The sequence below is a fragment of the Pseudophryne corroboree genome, chromosome 6 (genome assembly GCF_028390025.1).
Source record: "Pseudophryne corroboree isolate aPseCor3 chromosome 6, aPseCor3.hap2, whole genome shotgun sequence".
NCBI classification, from domain to species: domain Eukaryota; kingdom Metazoa; phylum Chordata; class Amphibia; order Anura; family Myobatrachidae; genus Pseudophryne; species Pseudophryne corroboree.
Window position 1 is genome coordinate 780,183,959 of NC_086449.1, and position 18,930 is coordinate 780,202,888.

The 18,930-nt window shown below is 47.4% G+C and overlaps 1 protein-coding gene across 3 annotated transcripts in view; it reads left to right on the forward strand.

The window, feature by feature from the left end:
• The window catches only part of LOC134933489 (uncharacterized), a 147,544-nt gene that overhangs the window by 2,605 nt on the left and 126,009 nt on the right, over window positions 1-18,930 (forward strand). For 2 of the 3 annotated variants that reach the window (XM_063928732.1, XM_063928731.1), the window contains one exon: window positions 3,878-3,975. In XM_063928732.1, coding sequence (XP_063784802.1) covers window positions 3,880-3,975 — 96 coding nt within the window. In that variant the 5' untranslated portion in view covers window positions 3,878-3,879. Of the gene's footprint in view, window positions 1-3,877; window positions 3,976-18,930 lie in introns of those variants that run through there. The other variant, XM_063928733.1, reaches the window with a different exon arrangement.

Sequence of the window (18,930 nt, forward strand, 5' to 3'; positions counted from 1 at the left end):
GGCCAGTGGTTCCTAAACTATTTTGAATCATGGCGCCCAACAGTATCAGATTTGTTTACACGGCACCCCTAGGCCAAAAGTTTATTATTGAGAAATAAAAATTTAATTAAGTAAATTGTGTTCATATGTCATCCTTATGGCCCATACACATGGTGAGATTCGGGCTATGCCCGATTCTCACTATGCGTGAGGGGCTAGATCGGCACATAGTCAGTATCGCAAGCACACTCATTATGTGCTTGCGATACTGGCTATGTGCGATTTTGGCTAAGTGTCAATTTTAGAAACCAAAGGGAAAAAATAGCAGCACTAATTGGAATATTGTATAACAATTCTAATAAGGATTGAGTGAAAAAATTCTTCAATTTAATAAAACATAAATTTAGGCCTCATTAAAAATTGGATACAAAATCCACAAAAAAATTTGCAGACAATAAAACCAACAAATGTGGGTCAATTATTCATAACTGCCAATCACATTAGCATCCGTTCCTATTGTTGAACCTGGAACATATAGCAGATGGAGACAGACTGACAGCGCAGTCACACCAATGCACTTTACCCAAAGACCGCTAGAGGTGTAGTCCCTTAAGAGTGTCTCTGATGTTTTACTCGAAACCAGCCAGGTTTGGGATCCTCATTTAGTACGGTGTCCTCTTTATAGAGATGGGGTTGATGGTGTTCCTAGTTGTTGGATGTTTGTCCCGTTTTTTCTGCAGATGGCAAAGTCCAGTATTTGGTCCGGATGTGATGAGGCAGCAAAAAATGACACAATTGTTGACCCCAGTAGCCTCCTCCTGACGCGTTTCGCTGCGAGCACTGCAGCTTTATCAAAGGTGACTTAGGTAGGCAACTAACAGGATATTTATACCTTAGGTAATTACCAAACACTGAACAGCTGTTTCACTCAATCCTTCAATTTAATCAAATTCCTCATAAAAACCTTCAAATTAACCCTTCTATGGGTTTTAGATGTATTCCTAGGACAGACTCAGATATCTAAATTGTGTTATTTAGGGAAATTTAATCCAAAAACGAATCAATTTGTTATGGGCAAACCCCTACCTATTGTAGTACTTCCGGGTCACGGGGGCATATGTTCCAATAACAAATATCTATTCCCACCACATACTTTCATAAATCTTGAATACAGGGGTTCTCCTCATGCCCACATACCCTCGCTTCAATCAGCACAGCACCCATAAAAGATATATAAATTACGAGCAAGAAAACTCACTTTAGTCTCGTGTTCTAAATCGGCACTGCTGTTACATTTCCGCCCCGTGAAGCGCATTTGCGTTCCACCATTCAGTTTAACGGAACATGTCCCTAGACATCAGTTTTTAGGATCCAATTGTAAGAACAAATATTATAAAGATATATTTTAGTCACATCTCTTTGTTTCGGGAAGGGTTTAATCATTCGAACATCTCTAAAAATATTTATGGAAATAAACAAATATCCAAATATCCAATTCTTACAATTGGATCATAAAAACTGAATGAATTGATTGCGGGTTACTATGCCAACGGGCGTGACTGCCCCGTCACGTGGGTTATACACTAGTTTTACCCTGCTACTCTGCACTTTACTACAATTCCCACAGTCATCGGGGAAACGGGGGTCACATGACCGGAAAGACGGATGATGTCTAGGGACATGTTCCGTTAAACTGAATGGTGGAACGCAAATGCGCTCCACGGGGCGGAAATGTAACAGCAGTGCCGATTTAGAACACGAGACTAAAGTGAGTTTTCTTGCTCGTAATTTATATATCTTTTATGGGTGCTGTGCTGATTGAAGCGAGGGTATGTGGGCATGAGGAGAACCCCTGTATTCAAGATTTATGAAAGTATGTGGTGGGAATAGATATTTGTTATTGGAACATATGCCCCCGTGACCCGGAAGTACTACAATAGGTAGGGGTTTGCCCATAACAAATTGATTCGTTTTTGGATTAAATTTCCCTAAATAACACAATTTAGATATCTGAGTCTGTCCTAGGAATACATCTAAAACCCATAGAAGGGTTAATTTGAAGGTTTTTATGAGGAATTTGATTAAATTGAAGGATTGAGTGAAACAGCTGTTCAGTGTTTGGTAATTACCTAAGGTATAAATATCCTGTTAGTTGCCTACCTAAGTCACCTTTGATAAAGCTGCAGTGCTCGCAGCGAAACGCGTCAGGAGGAGGTTACTGGGGTCAACAATTGTGTCATTTTTTGCTGCCTCATCACATCCGGACCAAATACTGGACTTTGCCATCTGCAGAAAAAACGGGACAAACATCCAACAACTAGGAACACCATCAACCCCATCTCTATAAAGAGGACACCGTACTAAATGAGGATCCCAAACCTGGCTGGTTTCGAGTAAAACATCAGAGACACTCTTAAGGGACTACACCTCTAGCGGTCTTTGGGTAAAGTGCATTGGTGTGACTGCACTGTCAGTCTGTCTCCATCTGCTATATGTTCCAGGTTCAACAATAGGAACGGATGCTAATGTGATTGGCAGTTATGAATAATTGACCCACATTTGTTGGTTTTATTGTCTTCAAATTTTTTTGTGGATTTTGTATCCAATTTTTAATGAGGCCTAAATGTATGTTTTATTAAATTGAAGAATTTTTTCACTCAATCCTTCTTATTAGAATTGTTATACAATATTCCAATTAGCGCTGCTATTTTTTCCCTTTGGTTTCTTTTGTTGTATGTTTGGGGTGTGACTACCCCCAAACGTTCATAGCAGCAGCATTAGAGACACAGCACCTGAAAGCGCCCGATCTTCCATTTGTTTGGTAAGTGTCAATTTTGACTGTCTCTTCTATAGAGATAGTCAAAATTGACTTGCCTGCACAGTCTATCTTTTCTTGTGATGCCGACCGCGCGGGACAGCGCATCGGCATCGAATCGGGATCGCAAGGTGACTTTCACCTTGCGATCTGCACTAACCTTTCTTATGATTTTGACTATATAGTCAAAATCGTAAGAAAAAAATCTCACCGTGTGTACACACCATTAGGTTCAACTGTGTGGTGAGGGACCGGATTTGCTTCTGTTTGGCCACACATTTTATTACTGGAAGCCACCAGCACTGGTTTTGCCTATTACATTGACCATAAATAATTTGAATTAGTCCTGGACCAACAACCCAGGGCACCCCTGCAAGTGTCCTGAGGCACCCAGTTTGAGAACCACTGGCATAGGCTAATGTAATGCTAATACCCTGATGTGTCCTTTGAGTGAATGCATTTCTTAATTTATAAACCATGATAAGTTGACAATGTATTAACAGTTCACTTTTTGTAAATCTTTTTATTTTAAGTGGACGTGAACCATATTACAAGCTGCTAATAAATGTAGATACTGATGACACCTTTATTATGTAAAAGTGATTTCTCTTTCTACAGATCACTAATATGCATTTTTTGTGGGTATGGGTCATTAGGTCGACCACTATTGGTCGACATGCATTAGGTCGACAGGGTCACTCGGTCGACATGCGTTTTTTAACTTTTTTGGGTGTCGTTTTCTTCGTAAAGTGACCAGGAACCCCAATTAGTGCACGGTGTCTCCTCGCATGGCTCGCTTCGCTCACCATGCTTCGGTCAAGGTGCCTCGCTGCGCTCAGCACAGGTTACCGTTCCCAATTGTAGTCCACGTGGATCGTGAAGTATGAAAAAGTTCAAAATAGGAAAAAAAAGGGAAAACTGATGTCGTCCTTCTTCCATGTCAACCTAGTGACCATGTCGACCAATAGTGGTCGACTTTATGACCGTATCCCTTTTTTGTTTATCACATGACTTTTTTTTTTAATTTTTCTGGAGAAGTTATGTATTACTTTTCTGACCTTTAGTGTGTCTATTCCATTGTAGACATGGAATGTGCTACTAATGCATCAGTACCTGAACTATTAACGCCAAATATCCAAGAAATGCAAGATACGGATCCATCAAAGCCGTGTGAAACGCAGGTAAACAATTCGCCAACAACTCTAGTTGTCTTTTATATCTATTAAAATATTTAATAGCATTATAGTTTTTTTTCAGGATTATTTTAATTGTCATTCAACTAAATTAAAACTGCAATACATACAGTCCAACTAAATATTGATCTAGTGTGACTTTCTTTCAAAACCAATTTTACCCAGTTCTCTTCTATTGAATTTTATTTTTTATTCAGCTTTTATTTGTCAAGATTAGTCCACTTGACTTATTATTGGAATGCTACACTTAGGGCCTAATTCAGATCGGATCGCTGCTGTGCCTTTTCGCACAGTGGGTGATCAGATCCGAACAGCGCATGCGTATGCACCGCAATGCGCAGGCGCGTCAGTCGGCTACAATGAGCATGGGCGGTCAGCGATGAGGTGATGCGAAGGATCCCTTCGCACGGACGGATCATCTGTCTTGGGGGCCGTGCTTTCATCCGAATCTGGCCCGCCTTGCTTTGATGGGGTGGTCCTTGAAATATCCATCCTGAGAGCTAAGTGGTTTTCCAGACGTGTCATACGTACTATGCTTAGTGCCCATAAGCCCTCTTCAGCTGCAATTTATCACTGTGTTTGGCAGAAATATTTTGATTGGTTTTCGCTAGAGGCTTCAACCTCAAGTCATTCTGGCTCTAACGAGTCCTTTCTTTTCTACAGGCAGGTCTGCATTTAGGGCTCCGGCTCTCTTCCTTGAAGGTATAGGTTTCAGCCCTGTCTGTTCTCTTCCATAGGCAGATTGCGCTCTTACCCGATGTATGCACGGTTTTTAAGGTGTCTTCCACATGCAGCTGCTGTTCCTTCCTCTGGTGGCTCTCTGGAACATATCTTTTGGTTATTAGGGCTCTCCAGTCTGCTAACTTTGAGCCCCTGGATACAGGGGGCATTCATTGACTTACATGGAAGACTCTTCCTGCTTGCTGTCGCATCAGTCCAGAGAGTTTCAGACTTGAGCGCCTTGTCTTGTTGCTCCCCATTTCTGGTTTACCACTCTGACCTGGCCATTCTGCTGACTCACTTGGGTTATTTTTCGGAGGTTATGCCTCAGTTTCACATCAACCAGGATATTTTGGTCCCGTCTTTCAGAGTTCCAGACTCTTTGCTGGAAGAGGCCTCTTTGGATGTTGTGATGCCTCTCTAGATTTATGAGGACAGGACCAGATTTACACAAGAAGGAGTCTCTCTTTGGGGGTCATTCTTAGTTGATCGCTCGCTAGCTAGTTTTAGCAGCCGTGCAAACGCTATGCCGCCACCCACTGGGGAGTGTATTTTAGCTTAGCAGAAGTGCGAACGCATGTGCAGCCGAGCTCTGCAAAAACAGTTTGTGCAGTTTCTGAGTAGCTCTGAACCTACTCAGCGCTTGCGATCACTTTTCGTGTCCGGATTTGACGTCATACACCCGCCCAGCGAACGCCCAGCCACATCTGCTTTTATTCAGACACGCCTGCGTTTTTGCAAACACTCCCTGAAAACGGTCAGTTGACACCCAGAAACGCCCCATTTCTGTCAATCTTCTTGCGGCCGTCAGTGCGAAGGAAAACTTCACTAGAACCTGAGCACAACCACAAAGAGCTTTGTACCCGTACGTCACGCGTGCGCATTGCAGCCCATACACATGCGCAGAAATGTCGTTTTTTCACCTGATCGCCGCGAAAATCGGCAGCGAGCGATCAACTCAGAATGACCCCCTTTGTCCTGTATGATTTTTCACAAGCAGGACTGACTAAGCAGACACTGGCCAGGTAGCTCTGTTTGACTGTCCGCCAGGCCTACTGTGCTTGCAGATCTTCCTGCCCATGCTGTGGTCAGTGGGTGCCTCTTGAGCAGCTCAAAGTGGTGCCTCAGGGGAGCAGCTTGTACGGTGTATGGGTCATTAGGTCGGCATGGAAAAAGGTCGACATGAGTCTGTTTACTTTTTTGCAGTGTTTTCTTCGTAAAGTGACGGGGAACCCCAATTAGTGCACCGTGTCCCCTCGCTTGGCTCACTTCGCGAGTCATACGTCGGGCAAGGTTACCGTTCCCGATTGTAGTCCACGTGGATCGTAAAGTATGAAAATTGTAAAAAACTGAAAAAGAAAAAGTGAAAAACTCATGTCGACCTTGTTCATGTCGACCAACAGTGGTCGACCTAATGACCGTATCCCCTTGTACAGTTGCCATGCAGTCCTCTGCCCACAGTCATTCGTTCCTATTCCTTTGACACCTTTGCAGCCTTCAGGTGAAAGGAGCAGCCCCTCCCATAGGAGGACAGCTTTAGGATGTCCCATGGTGATACCTTGTCCCCTAGTGGAGGAAGAAGAAAAGGAGATTTATGGTCTTACCTGTTAAATCCTGTTCTTCAACTCCATAGGGGACACAGGGCATCCAACCTGATGCACCTGGCTTGCGGGTTTTGGATCCTCCTAATACTGGTCCTCTGCTTGCCTTCCCTGTGTTGTGTGGTTCTGAGTGTGCGCCGCTTTTCTCTCTCCTTCTGGCTCATTGCCTTGGGCATAGGCGGATCCAGATGGGGGGCCCCTGGGCCCATGCCCCCCCTGTCATTTCTGACTTTTTTTTTTTAATCAAAAGGAGAACAGCAGCAGCACTACTGCTATTTCCGTCAGATTTGATAAAAGAGCCGGCAGGCACTAGGACCCACAGCGGCTCTAACAGCAAGTCCATGTGGTAACCAATGGGGAGGCTGGAGCTGCAGCTCCAGCCTCCCCCTGCTCACACCGCAACCTACCTCCCCCACTGCCAGCCGGCCAGAGTCCAGCACAGGCGCGGGGTTCAAATGCCGGTATCGGTAAGACTGTTACTTATGACGGCGCAGAAAGCTTCATTAGCCCTCACTGCACCGCACAGTTTCCCAGCACTTCCTCCTCCACTTCCTTTACCACCATGCTAGGTGCAGTCACACTCAGCCTCAGCTTTGAGACGGCGGCCCGTGTGACTGTGACAGGGCTGTCCTGCAGATGCTGCTTGTTGGAGATCCAGCTGGCTGCTTCTGCTAATCAAAGATGGGCAGTTCGTGTCCTGCAGTTTGAGTCTCAGTGCAGTGCCCAAAACAGGGTATGCTGTACCTGCCACCACCAACTAAAAACTTTAATAATTATATTTCTCTAACGTCCTAAGTGGATGCTGGGGACTCCGTCAGGACCATGGGGAATAGCGGCTCCGCAGGAGACAGGGCACAAAAATAAAGCTTTAGGATTAGGTGGTGTGTACTGGCTCCTCCCCCTATGACCCTCCTCCAAGCCTCAGTTAGGTTTTTGTGCCCGTCCGAGCAGGGTGCAATCTAGGTGGCTCTCCTAAAGAGCTGCTTAGAAAAAGTTTTTAGGTTTTTTATTTTCAGTGAGTCCTGCTGGCAACAGGCTCACTGCATCGAGGGACTTAGGGGAGAGAATTTCAACTCGCCTGCGTGCAGGATGGATTGGATTCTTAGGCTACTGGACACCATTAGCTCCAGAGGGAGTCGGAACACAGGTCTCACCCTGGGGTTCGTCCCGGAGCCGCGCCGCCGACCCCCCTTACAGATGCTGAAGATTGAAGGTCCGGAAACAGGCGGCAGAAGGCTCTTCAGTCTTCATGAAGGTAGCGCACAGCACTGCAGCTGTGCGCCATTGTTGTCACACACTTCACACCAAGCGGTCACGGAGGGTGCAGGGCGCCCTGGGCAGCAATATTTAATACCTTTATGGCAAAAGAATACATCACATATAGCCATTGAGGCTATATGTATGTATTTAACCCATGCCAGATATCTAAAACTCCGGGAGAAAAGCCCGCCGAAATAGGGGGCGGGGCTTATTCTCCTCAGCACACAGCGCCATTTTCCTGCTCAGCTCCGCTGTGAGGAAGGCTCCCAGGACTCTCCCCTGCACTGCACTACAGAAACAGGGTAAAACAGAGAGGGGGGGCATTTTTTGGCGATATTTTGATATTTAAGCTGCTATAAGGAACAACACTTATATAAGGTTGTTCCCATATATATTATAGCGCTTGGGTGTGTGCTGGCAAACTCTCCCTCTGTCTCCCCAAAGGGCTAGTGGGGTCCTGTCTTCGATAAGAGCATTCCCTGTGTGTCTGCTGTGTGTCGGTACGTGTGTGTCGACATGTATGAGGACGATGTTGGTGTGGAGGCAGAGCAATTGCCGATCATGGTGATGTCACCCCCCAGGGAGTCGACACCGGAATGGATGGCTTTGTTTATGGAATTACGTGATAATGTCAGCACATTACAAAAATCAGTTGACGACATGAGACGGCCGGCAAACCAGTTAGTACCTGCCCAGGCGTCTCAGACACCGTCAGGGGCTGTAAAGCGCCCTTTACCTCAGTCGGTCGACACAGACCCAGACACAGACACTGAATCTAGTGTCGACGGTGATGAAACAAACGTATTTTCAAGTAGGGCCACACGTTATATGATCACGGCAATGAAGGAGGCTTTGCATATCTCTGATACTGCAAGTACCACAAAAAGGGGTATTATGTGGGGGGTGAAAAAACTACCTGTAGTTTTTCCTGAATCAGAGGAATTAAATGATGTATGTGATGAAGCGTGGGTTAACCCAGATAGAAAAGTGCTAATTTCAAAAAAGTTATTAGCATTATACCCTTTCCCGCCAGAGGTTAGGGCGCGCTGGGAAACACCCCCTAGGGTGGATAAGGCGCTCACACGCTTATCAAAACAAGTGGCGTTACCGTCTCCTGATACGGCCGCCCTCAGGGATCCAGCTGATAGGAGACTGGAAACTACCCTAAAAAGTATATACACACATACTGGTGTTATACTGCGACCAGCCATCGCCTCAGCCTGGATGTGCAGTGCTGGGGTCGTCTGGTTGGATTCCCTGACTGAAAATATTGATACCCTGGATAGGGACAGTATTTTATTGACTATAGAGCAATTAAAGGATGCTTTCCTTTATATGCGAGATGCTCAGAGAGATATTTGCACTCTGGCATCGAGAGTAAATGCGATGTCCATATCTGCCAGAAGGAGTTTATGGACGCGACAGTGGTCAGGTGATGCGGATTCCAAACGACATATGGAAGTATTGCCGTATAAAGGGGAGGAATTATTTGGCGTCGGTCTATCGGATCTGGTGGCCACGGCAACTGCCGGAAAATCCACCTTTTTACCTCAGACCCCCTCCCAACAGAAAAAGACACCGTCTTTTCAGCCGCAGTCCTTTCGGTCCTATAAGAATGGGCGGACAAAAGGACAGTCATATCTGCCTCGGGGCAGAGGAAGGGGTAAGAGAGGGCAGCAAGCAGCCCCTGCCCAGGAACAGAAGCCCTCCCAGGGTTCTGCAAAGCCCTCAGCATGACGCTGGGGCCTTACAAGCAGACTCAGGAGCGGTGGGGGGTCGACTCAAGAATTTCAGCGCACAGTGGGCTTGCTCACAGGTGGACCCCTGGATTCTGCAGGTAGTATCTCAGGGTTACAGGTTGGAATTCGAGAAGTCTCCCCCTCGCCGGTTCCTAAAGTCTGCTTTGCCAACGTCTCCCTCAGACAGGGCGACGGTATTGGAAGCCATTCACAAGCTGTTTTCTCAGCAGGTGATAGTCAAGGTACCCCTCCTACAACAGGGAAAGGGGTATTACTCCACGCTATTTGTGGTACCGAAGCCGGACGGCTCGGTAAGACCTATTCTAAATCTGAAATCTTTGAACCTGTACATACAAAAATTCAAGTTCAAGATGGAGTCACTCAGAGCAGTGATAGCGAATCTGGAAGAAGGGGACTTTATGGTGTCCCTGGACATAAAGGATGCTTACCTGCATGTCCCAATTTGCCCTTCACATCAAGGGTACCTCAGGTTCGTGGTGCAAAACTGTCATTATCAGTTTCAGACGCTGCCGTTTGGATTGTCCACGGCACCTCGGGTCTTTACCAAGGTAATGGCCGAAATGATGATTCTTCTGCGAAGAAGAGGCGTATTAATTATCCCTTACTTGGACGATCTCCTGATAAGGGCAAGGTCCAGAGAACAGCTGGAGGACGGAGTAGCACTAACCCAACTAGTGCTGCAACAACACGGGTGGATTCTGAATTTTCCAAAATCCCAGTTGACCCCGACGACACGTCTGCTGTTCCTGGGAATGATTCTGGACACGGTTCAGAAAAAGGTGTTTCTTCCGAAGGAGAAAGCCAGGGAGTTATCCGAACTTGTCAGGAACCTCCTAAAACCAGGGAAAGTGTCTGTGCATCAATGCACAAGAGTCCTGGGAAAGATGGTGGCTTCTTACGAAGCGATTCCACGCACGAACTTTTCAGTGGGATCTGCTGGACAAATGGTCCGGATCACATCTGCAGATGCATCAGCGGATAACCTTATCGCCACGGACAAGGGTGTCTCTTCTGTGGTGGTTGCAGAGTGCTCATCTGTTAGAGGGCCGCAGATTCGGCATACAGGACTGGGTCCTGGTGACCACGGATGCCAGTCTGAGAGGCTGGGGAGCGGTCACACAGGGAAGAAACTTCCAGGGAGTATGGTCAAGCCTGGAGATGTCTCTTCACATAAATATACTGGAGCTAAGAGCGATTTACAATGCTCTAAGTCTGGCAAAACCCCTGCTTCAGGGTCAGCCGGTGTTGATCCAGTCGGACAACATCACGGCAGTCGCCCACGTAAACAGACAGAGCGGCACAAGAAGCAGGACAGCAATGGCAGAAGCTGCAAGGATTCTTCGCTGGGCGGAAGATCATGTGATAGCACTGTCAGCAGTATTCATTCCGGGAGTGGACAACTGGGAAGCAGACTTCCTCAGCAGACACGATCTACACCCGGGAGAGTGGGGACTTCATCCAGAAGTCTTCCACATGATTGTGAACCGTTGGGAAAAACCAATGGTGGATATGATGGCGTCCCGCCTCAACAAAAAACTGGACAGGTATTGCGCCAGGTCAAGAGACCCTCAGGCAAAAGCTGTGGACGCTCTGGTAACACCGTGGGTGTTCCAGTCAGTGTATGTGTTCCCTCCTCTGCCTCTCATACCAAAAGTACTGAGAATTATACGGCAAAAGGGAGTAAGAACGATACTAGTGGCTCCGGATTGGCCAAGAAGAACTTGGTACCCGGAACTTCAAGAGATGCTCACGGAGGATCCGTGGCCTCTACCTCTAAGACGGGACCTGCTTCAGCAGGGACCGTGTCTATTCCAAGACTTACCGCGGCTGCGTTTGACGGCATGGCGGTTGAACGCCGAATTCTAAGGGAAAAAGGCATTCCGGAAGAGGTCATTCCTACACTGGTAAAAGCCAGGAAGGAGGTGACTGCACAACATTATCACCGCATTTGGAGAAAATATGTTGCGTGGTGTGAGGCCAGGAAGGCCCCCACGGAGGAATTTCAACTGGGTCGATTCCTACATTTCCTGCAAACAGGATTGTCTATGGGCCTCAAATTGGGGTCCATTAAGGTTCAAATTTCGTCCCTGTCGATTTTCTTCCAGAAAGAATTGGCTTCAGTTCCTGAAGTCCAGACTTTTGTAAAAGGAGTGCTACATATACAGCCCCCGGTTGTGCCCCCAGTGGCACCGTGGGATCTTAATGTAGTCTTGGATTTTCTCAAATCCCATTGGTTTGAGCCGCTCAAATCGGTGGAGTTGAAGTATCTTACATGGAAAGTAACCATGCTACTGGCCCTGGCTTCAGCCAGGAGAGTATCAGAATTGGCGGCTTTATCATATAAGAGCCCATATCTGATTTTCCATACGGACAGGGCAGAACTGCGGACGCGTCCTCATTTTCTGCCTAAGGTGGTGTCAGCGTTTCACTTGAACCAGCCTATTGTGGTGCCTGCGGCTACTAACGATTTGGAGGATTCCAAGTTGTTGGACGTGGTCCGGGCATTGAAAATATATATTTCAAGAACGGCGGGAGTCAGAAAGTCTGACTCACTGTTTATATTGTATGCACCCAACAAGATGGGTGCTCCTGCTTCTAAGCAGACGATTGCTCGTTGGATTTGTAGCACAATTCAACTTGCACATTCTGTGGCAGACTTGCCACAACCTAAATCTGTCAAGGCCCATTCCACAAGGAAAGTGGGCTCATCCTGGGCGGCTGCCCGGGGGGTCTCGGCATTACAACTCTGCCGAGCTGCTACTTGGTCAGGGGCAAACACGTTTGCAAAATTCTACAAATTTGATACCCTGGCTGAGGAGGACCTTGAGTTCTCTCATTCGGTGCTGCAGAGTCATCCGCACTCTCCCGCCCGTTTGGGAGCTTTGGTATAATCCCCATGGTCCTGACGGAGTCCCCAGCATCCACTTAGGACGTTAGAGAAAATAAGAATTTACTTACCGATAATTCTATTTCTCGTAGTCCGTAGTGGATGCTGGGCGCCCATCCCAAGTGCGGATTGTCTGCAATACTTGTACATAGTTATTGTTACAAACAAATTCGGGTTGTTATTGTTGTGAGCCGTCTGTTCAGAGGCTCCTACGTTTGTCATACTGTTAACTGGGTTCAGATCACAAGTTATACGGTGTGATTGGTGTGGCTGGTATGAGTCTTACCCGGGATTCAATATCCTTCCTTATTGTGTACGCTCGTCCGGGCACAGTATCCTAACTGAGGCTTGGAGGAGGGTCATAGGGGAAGGAGCCAGTACACACCACCTAATCCTAAAGCTTTATTTTTGTGCCCTGTCTCCTGCGGAGCCGCTATTCCCCATGGTCCTGACGGAGTCCCCAGCATCCACTACGGACTATGAGAAATAGAATTATCGGTAAGTAAATTCTTATTATTGTGCTGGGGTGCCTTCCAGGCTCCCATACCTAATGGAACAGGTGACCAACATTTCAAGGCCCAATCAGCCTTTTCATCAGGGTGAAACATTGGCAATAAACCAGGATGCGCTCCTACAGCCAATCATTACCTGAAGGCGTATTCAGTGAGGCCACGCCCCCTGTGATACCACACCCCTTTTCTGGGAGCACACGTGCCTTAGGTGCATGTAAATATAACTATTACCGTTCCCCTATCATAGTGCCCCCCCCCCCCCCCCTTTCATTTTCTTCTGGATCCGCCCCTGGCCTTGGGCTTGCTAACTTAACTGGCTGTCGGTGTCTGGGGACGGAGTATAGAGGGGAGGGAGCCTGGGCTGCTTGGAAATAAACTTTAAATGTTTGGTGTCCAGACTCTCCTCTCCAGGCTATCCTTTTCTTTTACTTCATAGTGGACACAGGGATCACAATGGGTACATCGTGATCCCTGTGTTCCCTATGGAGTAGAAGAAAATGATTTAACACGTAAGAACCTAAATCTCCTTTATTTAGATCAGTAATTACATTTCTCATACGTCCTAGAGGATGCTGGGGTCCACTTCATGACCATGGGGTATAGACGGTTCCGCAGGAGCCATGGGCACTCTTAAGACTTTTCAATGGGTGTGAACTGGCTCCTCCCTCTATGCCCGTCCTCCAGACCTCAGTTTTAGAAATGTGCCCAGGCAGACTGGATGCACGCCAGGGGAGCTCTACTGAGTTTCTCTGAAAAGACTCATGTTAGGTTTTTTATTTTCAGTGAGAACTACTGGCAACGGTCTCCCTGCTTCGTGGGACTGAGGGGGCAGAAGTAGGAACCATCTTCCTGAAGAGTTTCATGGCTCTGCTTCTGGCTAACAAGACACCATTAGCTCCTGAAGGGTACTGAACGCTAGCCGTCACCCCCCTCACAGAGCCAGAAGTCAGAAGACAGGTGAGTGTAAGAAGATAGATCTTCAGTCAAGTAAAGTGACGGCTGAGGTACCGCGTGGCTGGCGGGAGCGCAGTGCGCCATTGCTGCCCACAGGCACTGCAGGGCGCGGGGGGGGGGGGGGGGGGCAGCAAAATACCTATATAAACTGGCTAACAGGGGGCATAAGATGCCCAGGCACAGCCCTACCCCCGCCAGTATAAATATTATAAAAACTCACTGAGGTAAAAACGCGCCATTGCGGAGGCGGAGCTTCTTCCTCAGGCAGCCAGCACACTGCTCAGCGCCATTTTCTCTCTCCTCAGGCTGCAGGGACATCGCTGGTCCTCCTCCACTTCTGACTACAAGTATCAGGGTGCAAAACGGGGGGGCACAAGCGAATTTGGTGCTTTACAAGTGTATTTACTGTGTAAAACAGTGCAGCATGTCAGTGGGCATTTTGTGTTCACAGGCATTAGATACTGGCGCTGCGGTTGTGAACGGGCTGCTCCTAAACTGTGTCCCTCTGACAGATTTTACTGTGGGTCTGTCCTCTATAAGTCCCAGTGTGTCTATGTGGGTGTTGTGCACGGGTGTGACATGTCTGAGGCAGGGAGTTCTTTCCTGGAGGAAGCCATTTTAGGGACACAGAGTTGTAATGTGGAGGCGCTGCCGACACACCAAGAGCCTGCATGGGTGAAAGAAATACGTGATAGTATGCATCATATCAATAGGAGATTAGATAAGTCTGAATCTCATGCAGAATGCTGGAGAAAATCTGTGGAAGATGTGATTTTTCAGGGTTCTGTGCTTCCATCCGCAGGCGACCCGTCCGGGTCACATAAGAGACCATTTGCAAATATTGTGAATACTGATACCGACACGGACACTGACTCCAGGCAAATAGATCATAAATTGGCAAAAATTATACAATATATGATTGTGGCTATATGGGAGGTTTTGGAAGTCCCTCCTTCCCACGAGCTGAATACTCTTTTTGAAGGGGTGTGGGTGAATCCCGAAAATAAATTTCATATTCCCAAGAAGATTCAGATGGCTTATCCTTTCCCTGTAGAGGACAGGAAAAAATGGGAGTCACCTCCTATGTTAGACAGTGCACTGTCCAGGTTGACAAAGAAGGTAATTCTCCATGCACCTGGCACGGCTTCACTAAAGGAGCCGGCCGACCGCAAAATGGAGACTACATTGAAATCCATTTATGTTGCCAATGGTACACTGCTCAGGCCCACAATTGCTTGCGTGTGGATGATTCGTGCTATTGAAATATGGTCAGAAAGCCTGTCATCAGAGATTGACACAATTGATAAAGATGAGATACTCCTTAAGTTAGGGAATATCAAAGATGCGGCCGCATACATGCTAGAGGCGATGAAAGATATTGGACTCTTGGGTTCAACAGCCGATACCATGGCAGTATCGGCTCAGCGGGCGTTGTGGATTCGCCAGTGGAACACGGATGCAGATTCCAAAAAGAATATGGAGGCTCTCACGTACAAAGGTGAGGACTTATTTGGTGATGGACTGGATGCGTTAGTCTCAGCGGCTACCGCAGGTAAGTCGGCTTTTTTGCCGTCTGCTCCTTCACCAGCGAAAAAGACATATCACCCGCACATGCAGTCCTTTCAGCCCAATAAATACAAAAAGGCCAAAGGTTCCCCCTTCTTTGCAGGTAGGGGAAGGGGATAGGGAAAGAAGTCGTCAACGACTTCAGGATCCCAGGAGCAGAAGTCAATCCCTACTTCTGCCAAATCTACAGCATGACGCTGGGGCTCCCTTGCGGGAGGCCGCTCGGGTGGGGGCACGTCTCAAACTGTTCAGTCAAGGTTGGATTCAATCTGGCCTGGACCCCTGGGTTTTACAAATAGTGTCCCAGGGGTACAAGCTGGAGTTTCAAGACGTTCCCCCATGCCGATTTTTCAAATCAACCTTTCCAGCTTCTCTTCCAGAAAGAGAGGCAGTAACAACGGTGATTCAAAAATTATGTCAGGATCAGGTCATAGTCCTGGTACCTGTGTCACAGCAAAGGGAGGGGTTTTATTCAAGCCTCTTTGTAGTTCCGAAGCCAGATGGCTCGGTCAGACCAATTTTGAACCTAAAAAATCTGAATCTCTACTTGAAAAGGTTCAAGTTCAAAATGGAATCACTGAGGGCAGTGATTTCCAGTCTGGAAGAGGGGGACTACATGGTGTCAGTAGACATAAAAGATGCTTACCTGCATATTCCCATTTATCCTCCTCACCAGGCTTATCTGAGATTCGCGGTTCAGGATTGCGATTACCAATTCCAGACGTTGCCTTTCGGTCTCTCCACAGCGCCGAGGGTATTCACCAAGGTGATGGCGGAAATGATGGTCCTCCTTCGTCAAAAAGGAGTCAGTATAATTCCTTATCTGGACGATCTCCTGATAAAGGCGAGATCCAGGGAGCAGTTGCTACAGAACATCACACTCTCCCTGTTCATACTCCAACAACATGATTGGATCATAAATTTCCCAAAGTCACAGTTGGAACCGACGACAAGATTGGCTTTTCTTGGAATGTTTCTGGACACAGAGGTTCAGAGAGTATTTCTTCTGGTGGAAAAGGCTCTGGAAATCCAGGAAATGGTGAAACAGATATTGAAGCCAACAAGTGTGTCGATCCATCAGTGCATTCGGTTGTTGGGGAAGATGGTGGCGGCTTACGAGGCCATACAGTTTGTCAGGTTCCATGCCAGAGCATTCCAGTGGGACCTGTTGGACAAGTGGTCGGGTTCCCACCTACACAGGCACCGGAAGATAATCCTGACGTCGAAAGCCAGGATTTCGCTCCTGTGGTGGCTACACAGTTCTCACCTACTAGAAGGACGCAGGTTCGGGATTCAGGACTGGCTCCTGGTAACCACGGATGCAAGTCTCCGAGGCTGGGGAGCTGTTACTCAGGGGGAAAACTTCCAAAGAAAATGGTCAAGTCAGGAAGCCTGCCTTTACATAAACGTGCTGGAATTGAGAGACATTTACAACGCCCTTCATCAGGCGGTACATCTTCTTCAAGATCATCCTGTCCAGATCCAGTCGGACAATGTAACAGCAGTCGCGTACATAAACAGGCAGGGCGGAACGAAAAGCAGAGCGGCAATGGCAGAGGTGACAAAGATCCTCCTCTGGGCAGAAAGACATGTACAGGCTCTGTCGGCGATTTTCATTCCGGGAGTAGACAGCTGGGAAGCAGACTTCCTCAGCAGACACGATCTCCATCCAGCAGAGTGGGGCCTCCACCAAGAAGTCTTCGCAGAGGTGACAAGTCTTTGGGGAATTCGTCAAGTAGACATGATGGCGTCTCGTCTCAACAAGAAGCTTCAGAGATATTGTTCAAGGTCAAGAGACCCTCAAGCAATAGCAGTGGATGCGCTGGTGGCCCAGTGGGTGTTCAGGTCGGTGTATGTCTTCCCTCCACTTCCGCTGATCCCAAAAGTTCTCAAGATAATAAGAAGAACAAGAGTTTGTGCAATCTTCATTGCCCCAGACTGGCCAAGGAGGGTTTGGTACACAGATCTTCAAGAGTTGCTCATAGAAGAGCCTCGGCCTCTTCCTCTTCGCGAGGACCTGCTACAGCAGGGGCCGTGCGTGTATCAAGACTTACCACGGCTACGTTTGATGCAATGGCTATTGAGCGCTGGATCCTAGCCCGAAAGGGTATTCCCAAGGAAGTCATCCCCACTCTTATTCAGGCCAGGAAAGGAGTAACGTCTAAACATTACCACCGTATTTGGAGAAAATATGTGTCTTGGTGTGAATCCAAGAAAGCTCCTACGGAAGAATTTCAGTTGGGACGTTTTCTCCATTTTCTACAGGCTTGTGTGGAGGCGGGCCTTGAATTGGGATCAATCAAGGTCCAGATTTCGGCCTTATCAGTCTTCTTCCAAAAACAATTGTCTTCTCTTCCAGAAGTTCAGACCTTCGTGAAAGGGGTGCTGCACATTCAGCCTCCATTTGTGCCTCCAGTGGCACCATGGGACCTTAACGTGGTGTTGCAGTTCCTTAAATCGGATTGGTTTGAACCTAAAAGAGATAGAATTGAAGTTTCTCACTTGGAAAGTGGTGATGCTTTTGGCTTTGGCATCCGCAAGGCGGGTGTCTGAATTGGGGGCCTTGTCTCACAAGAGCCCTTATCTGATTTTCCATGAAGATAGGGCAGAGTTGAGAACTCGCCAACATTTTCTTGCAAAGGTGGGTTCATCTTTCCACATAAACCAACCTATTGTGGTGCCAGTGGCTACTGACACCTTCACTGAGTCAAAGTCTCTTGATGTGGTGAGGACTTTGAAGATTTATGTTGCTAGAACAGCTAGGCTACGGAAAACAGAGGCTCTGTTTGACCTGTATGCTCCCAACAAAATTGGGTGTCCTGCTTCCAAACAGACTATTGCGCGCTGGATCAGAGGAACGATTCAGCATGCTCATTCTACGGCTGGTTTGCCGTTACCTAAGTCGGTGAAGGCCCATTCTACTAGGAAGGTGGGCTCATCCTGGGCGGCTGCCCAGGGGGTCTCGGCATTACAACTCTGCCGAGCAGCTACTTGGTCAGGGTCAAACACATTTGCATAGTTCTACAAGTTTGACACCTTGGCCGATGAGGACCTCAAGTTCGGTCAATCGGTGCTGCAGGGTCATCCGCACTCTCCCGCCCGTACTGGAGCTTTGGTATAAACTCCATGGTCATGAAGTGGACCCCAGCATCCTCTAGGACGTGTGAGAAAACAGAATTTTGATACCTACCGGTAAATCCTTTTCTCCTAGTCTGTAGAGGATGCTGGGCACCCGTTCCAGTGCGTACGTTACTTGCAGTTTTGTTATTAGAGTTACACAAGTTATGTTATATTAGTTTCAGAATGTTGCTGTAATTGGTTCATGCCTGTTGGCGTGTGTTCTGTTGAAGGCCATGTGTGCGGCATGGTTGCGGTGTGAGCTGGTATGTATCTCACCATTAGTTTTGAATTAAATCCTTTCCTCGAAATGTCCGTCTCCCTGGGCACAGTTCCTATAACTGAGGTCTGGAGGAGGGGCATAGAGGGAGGAGCCAGTTCACACCCATTGAAAAGTCTTAAGAGTGCCCATGGCTCCTGCGGAACCGTCTATACCCCATGGTCATGAAGTGGACCCCAGCATCCTCTACGGACTAGGAGAAAAGGATTTACCGGTAGGTATCAAAATCCTGTTATTGAAAGTTCTATATTCATCTTAATCAATCTGTGAATTAGATTATGGAACA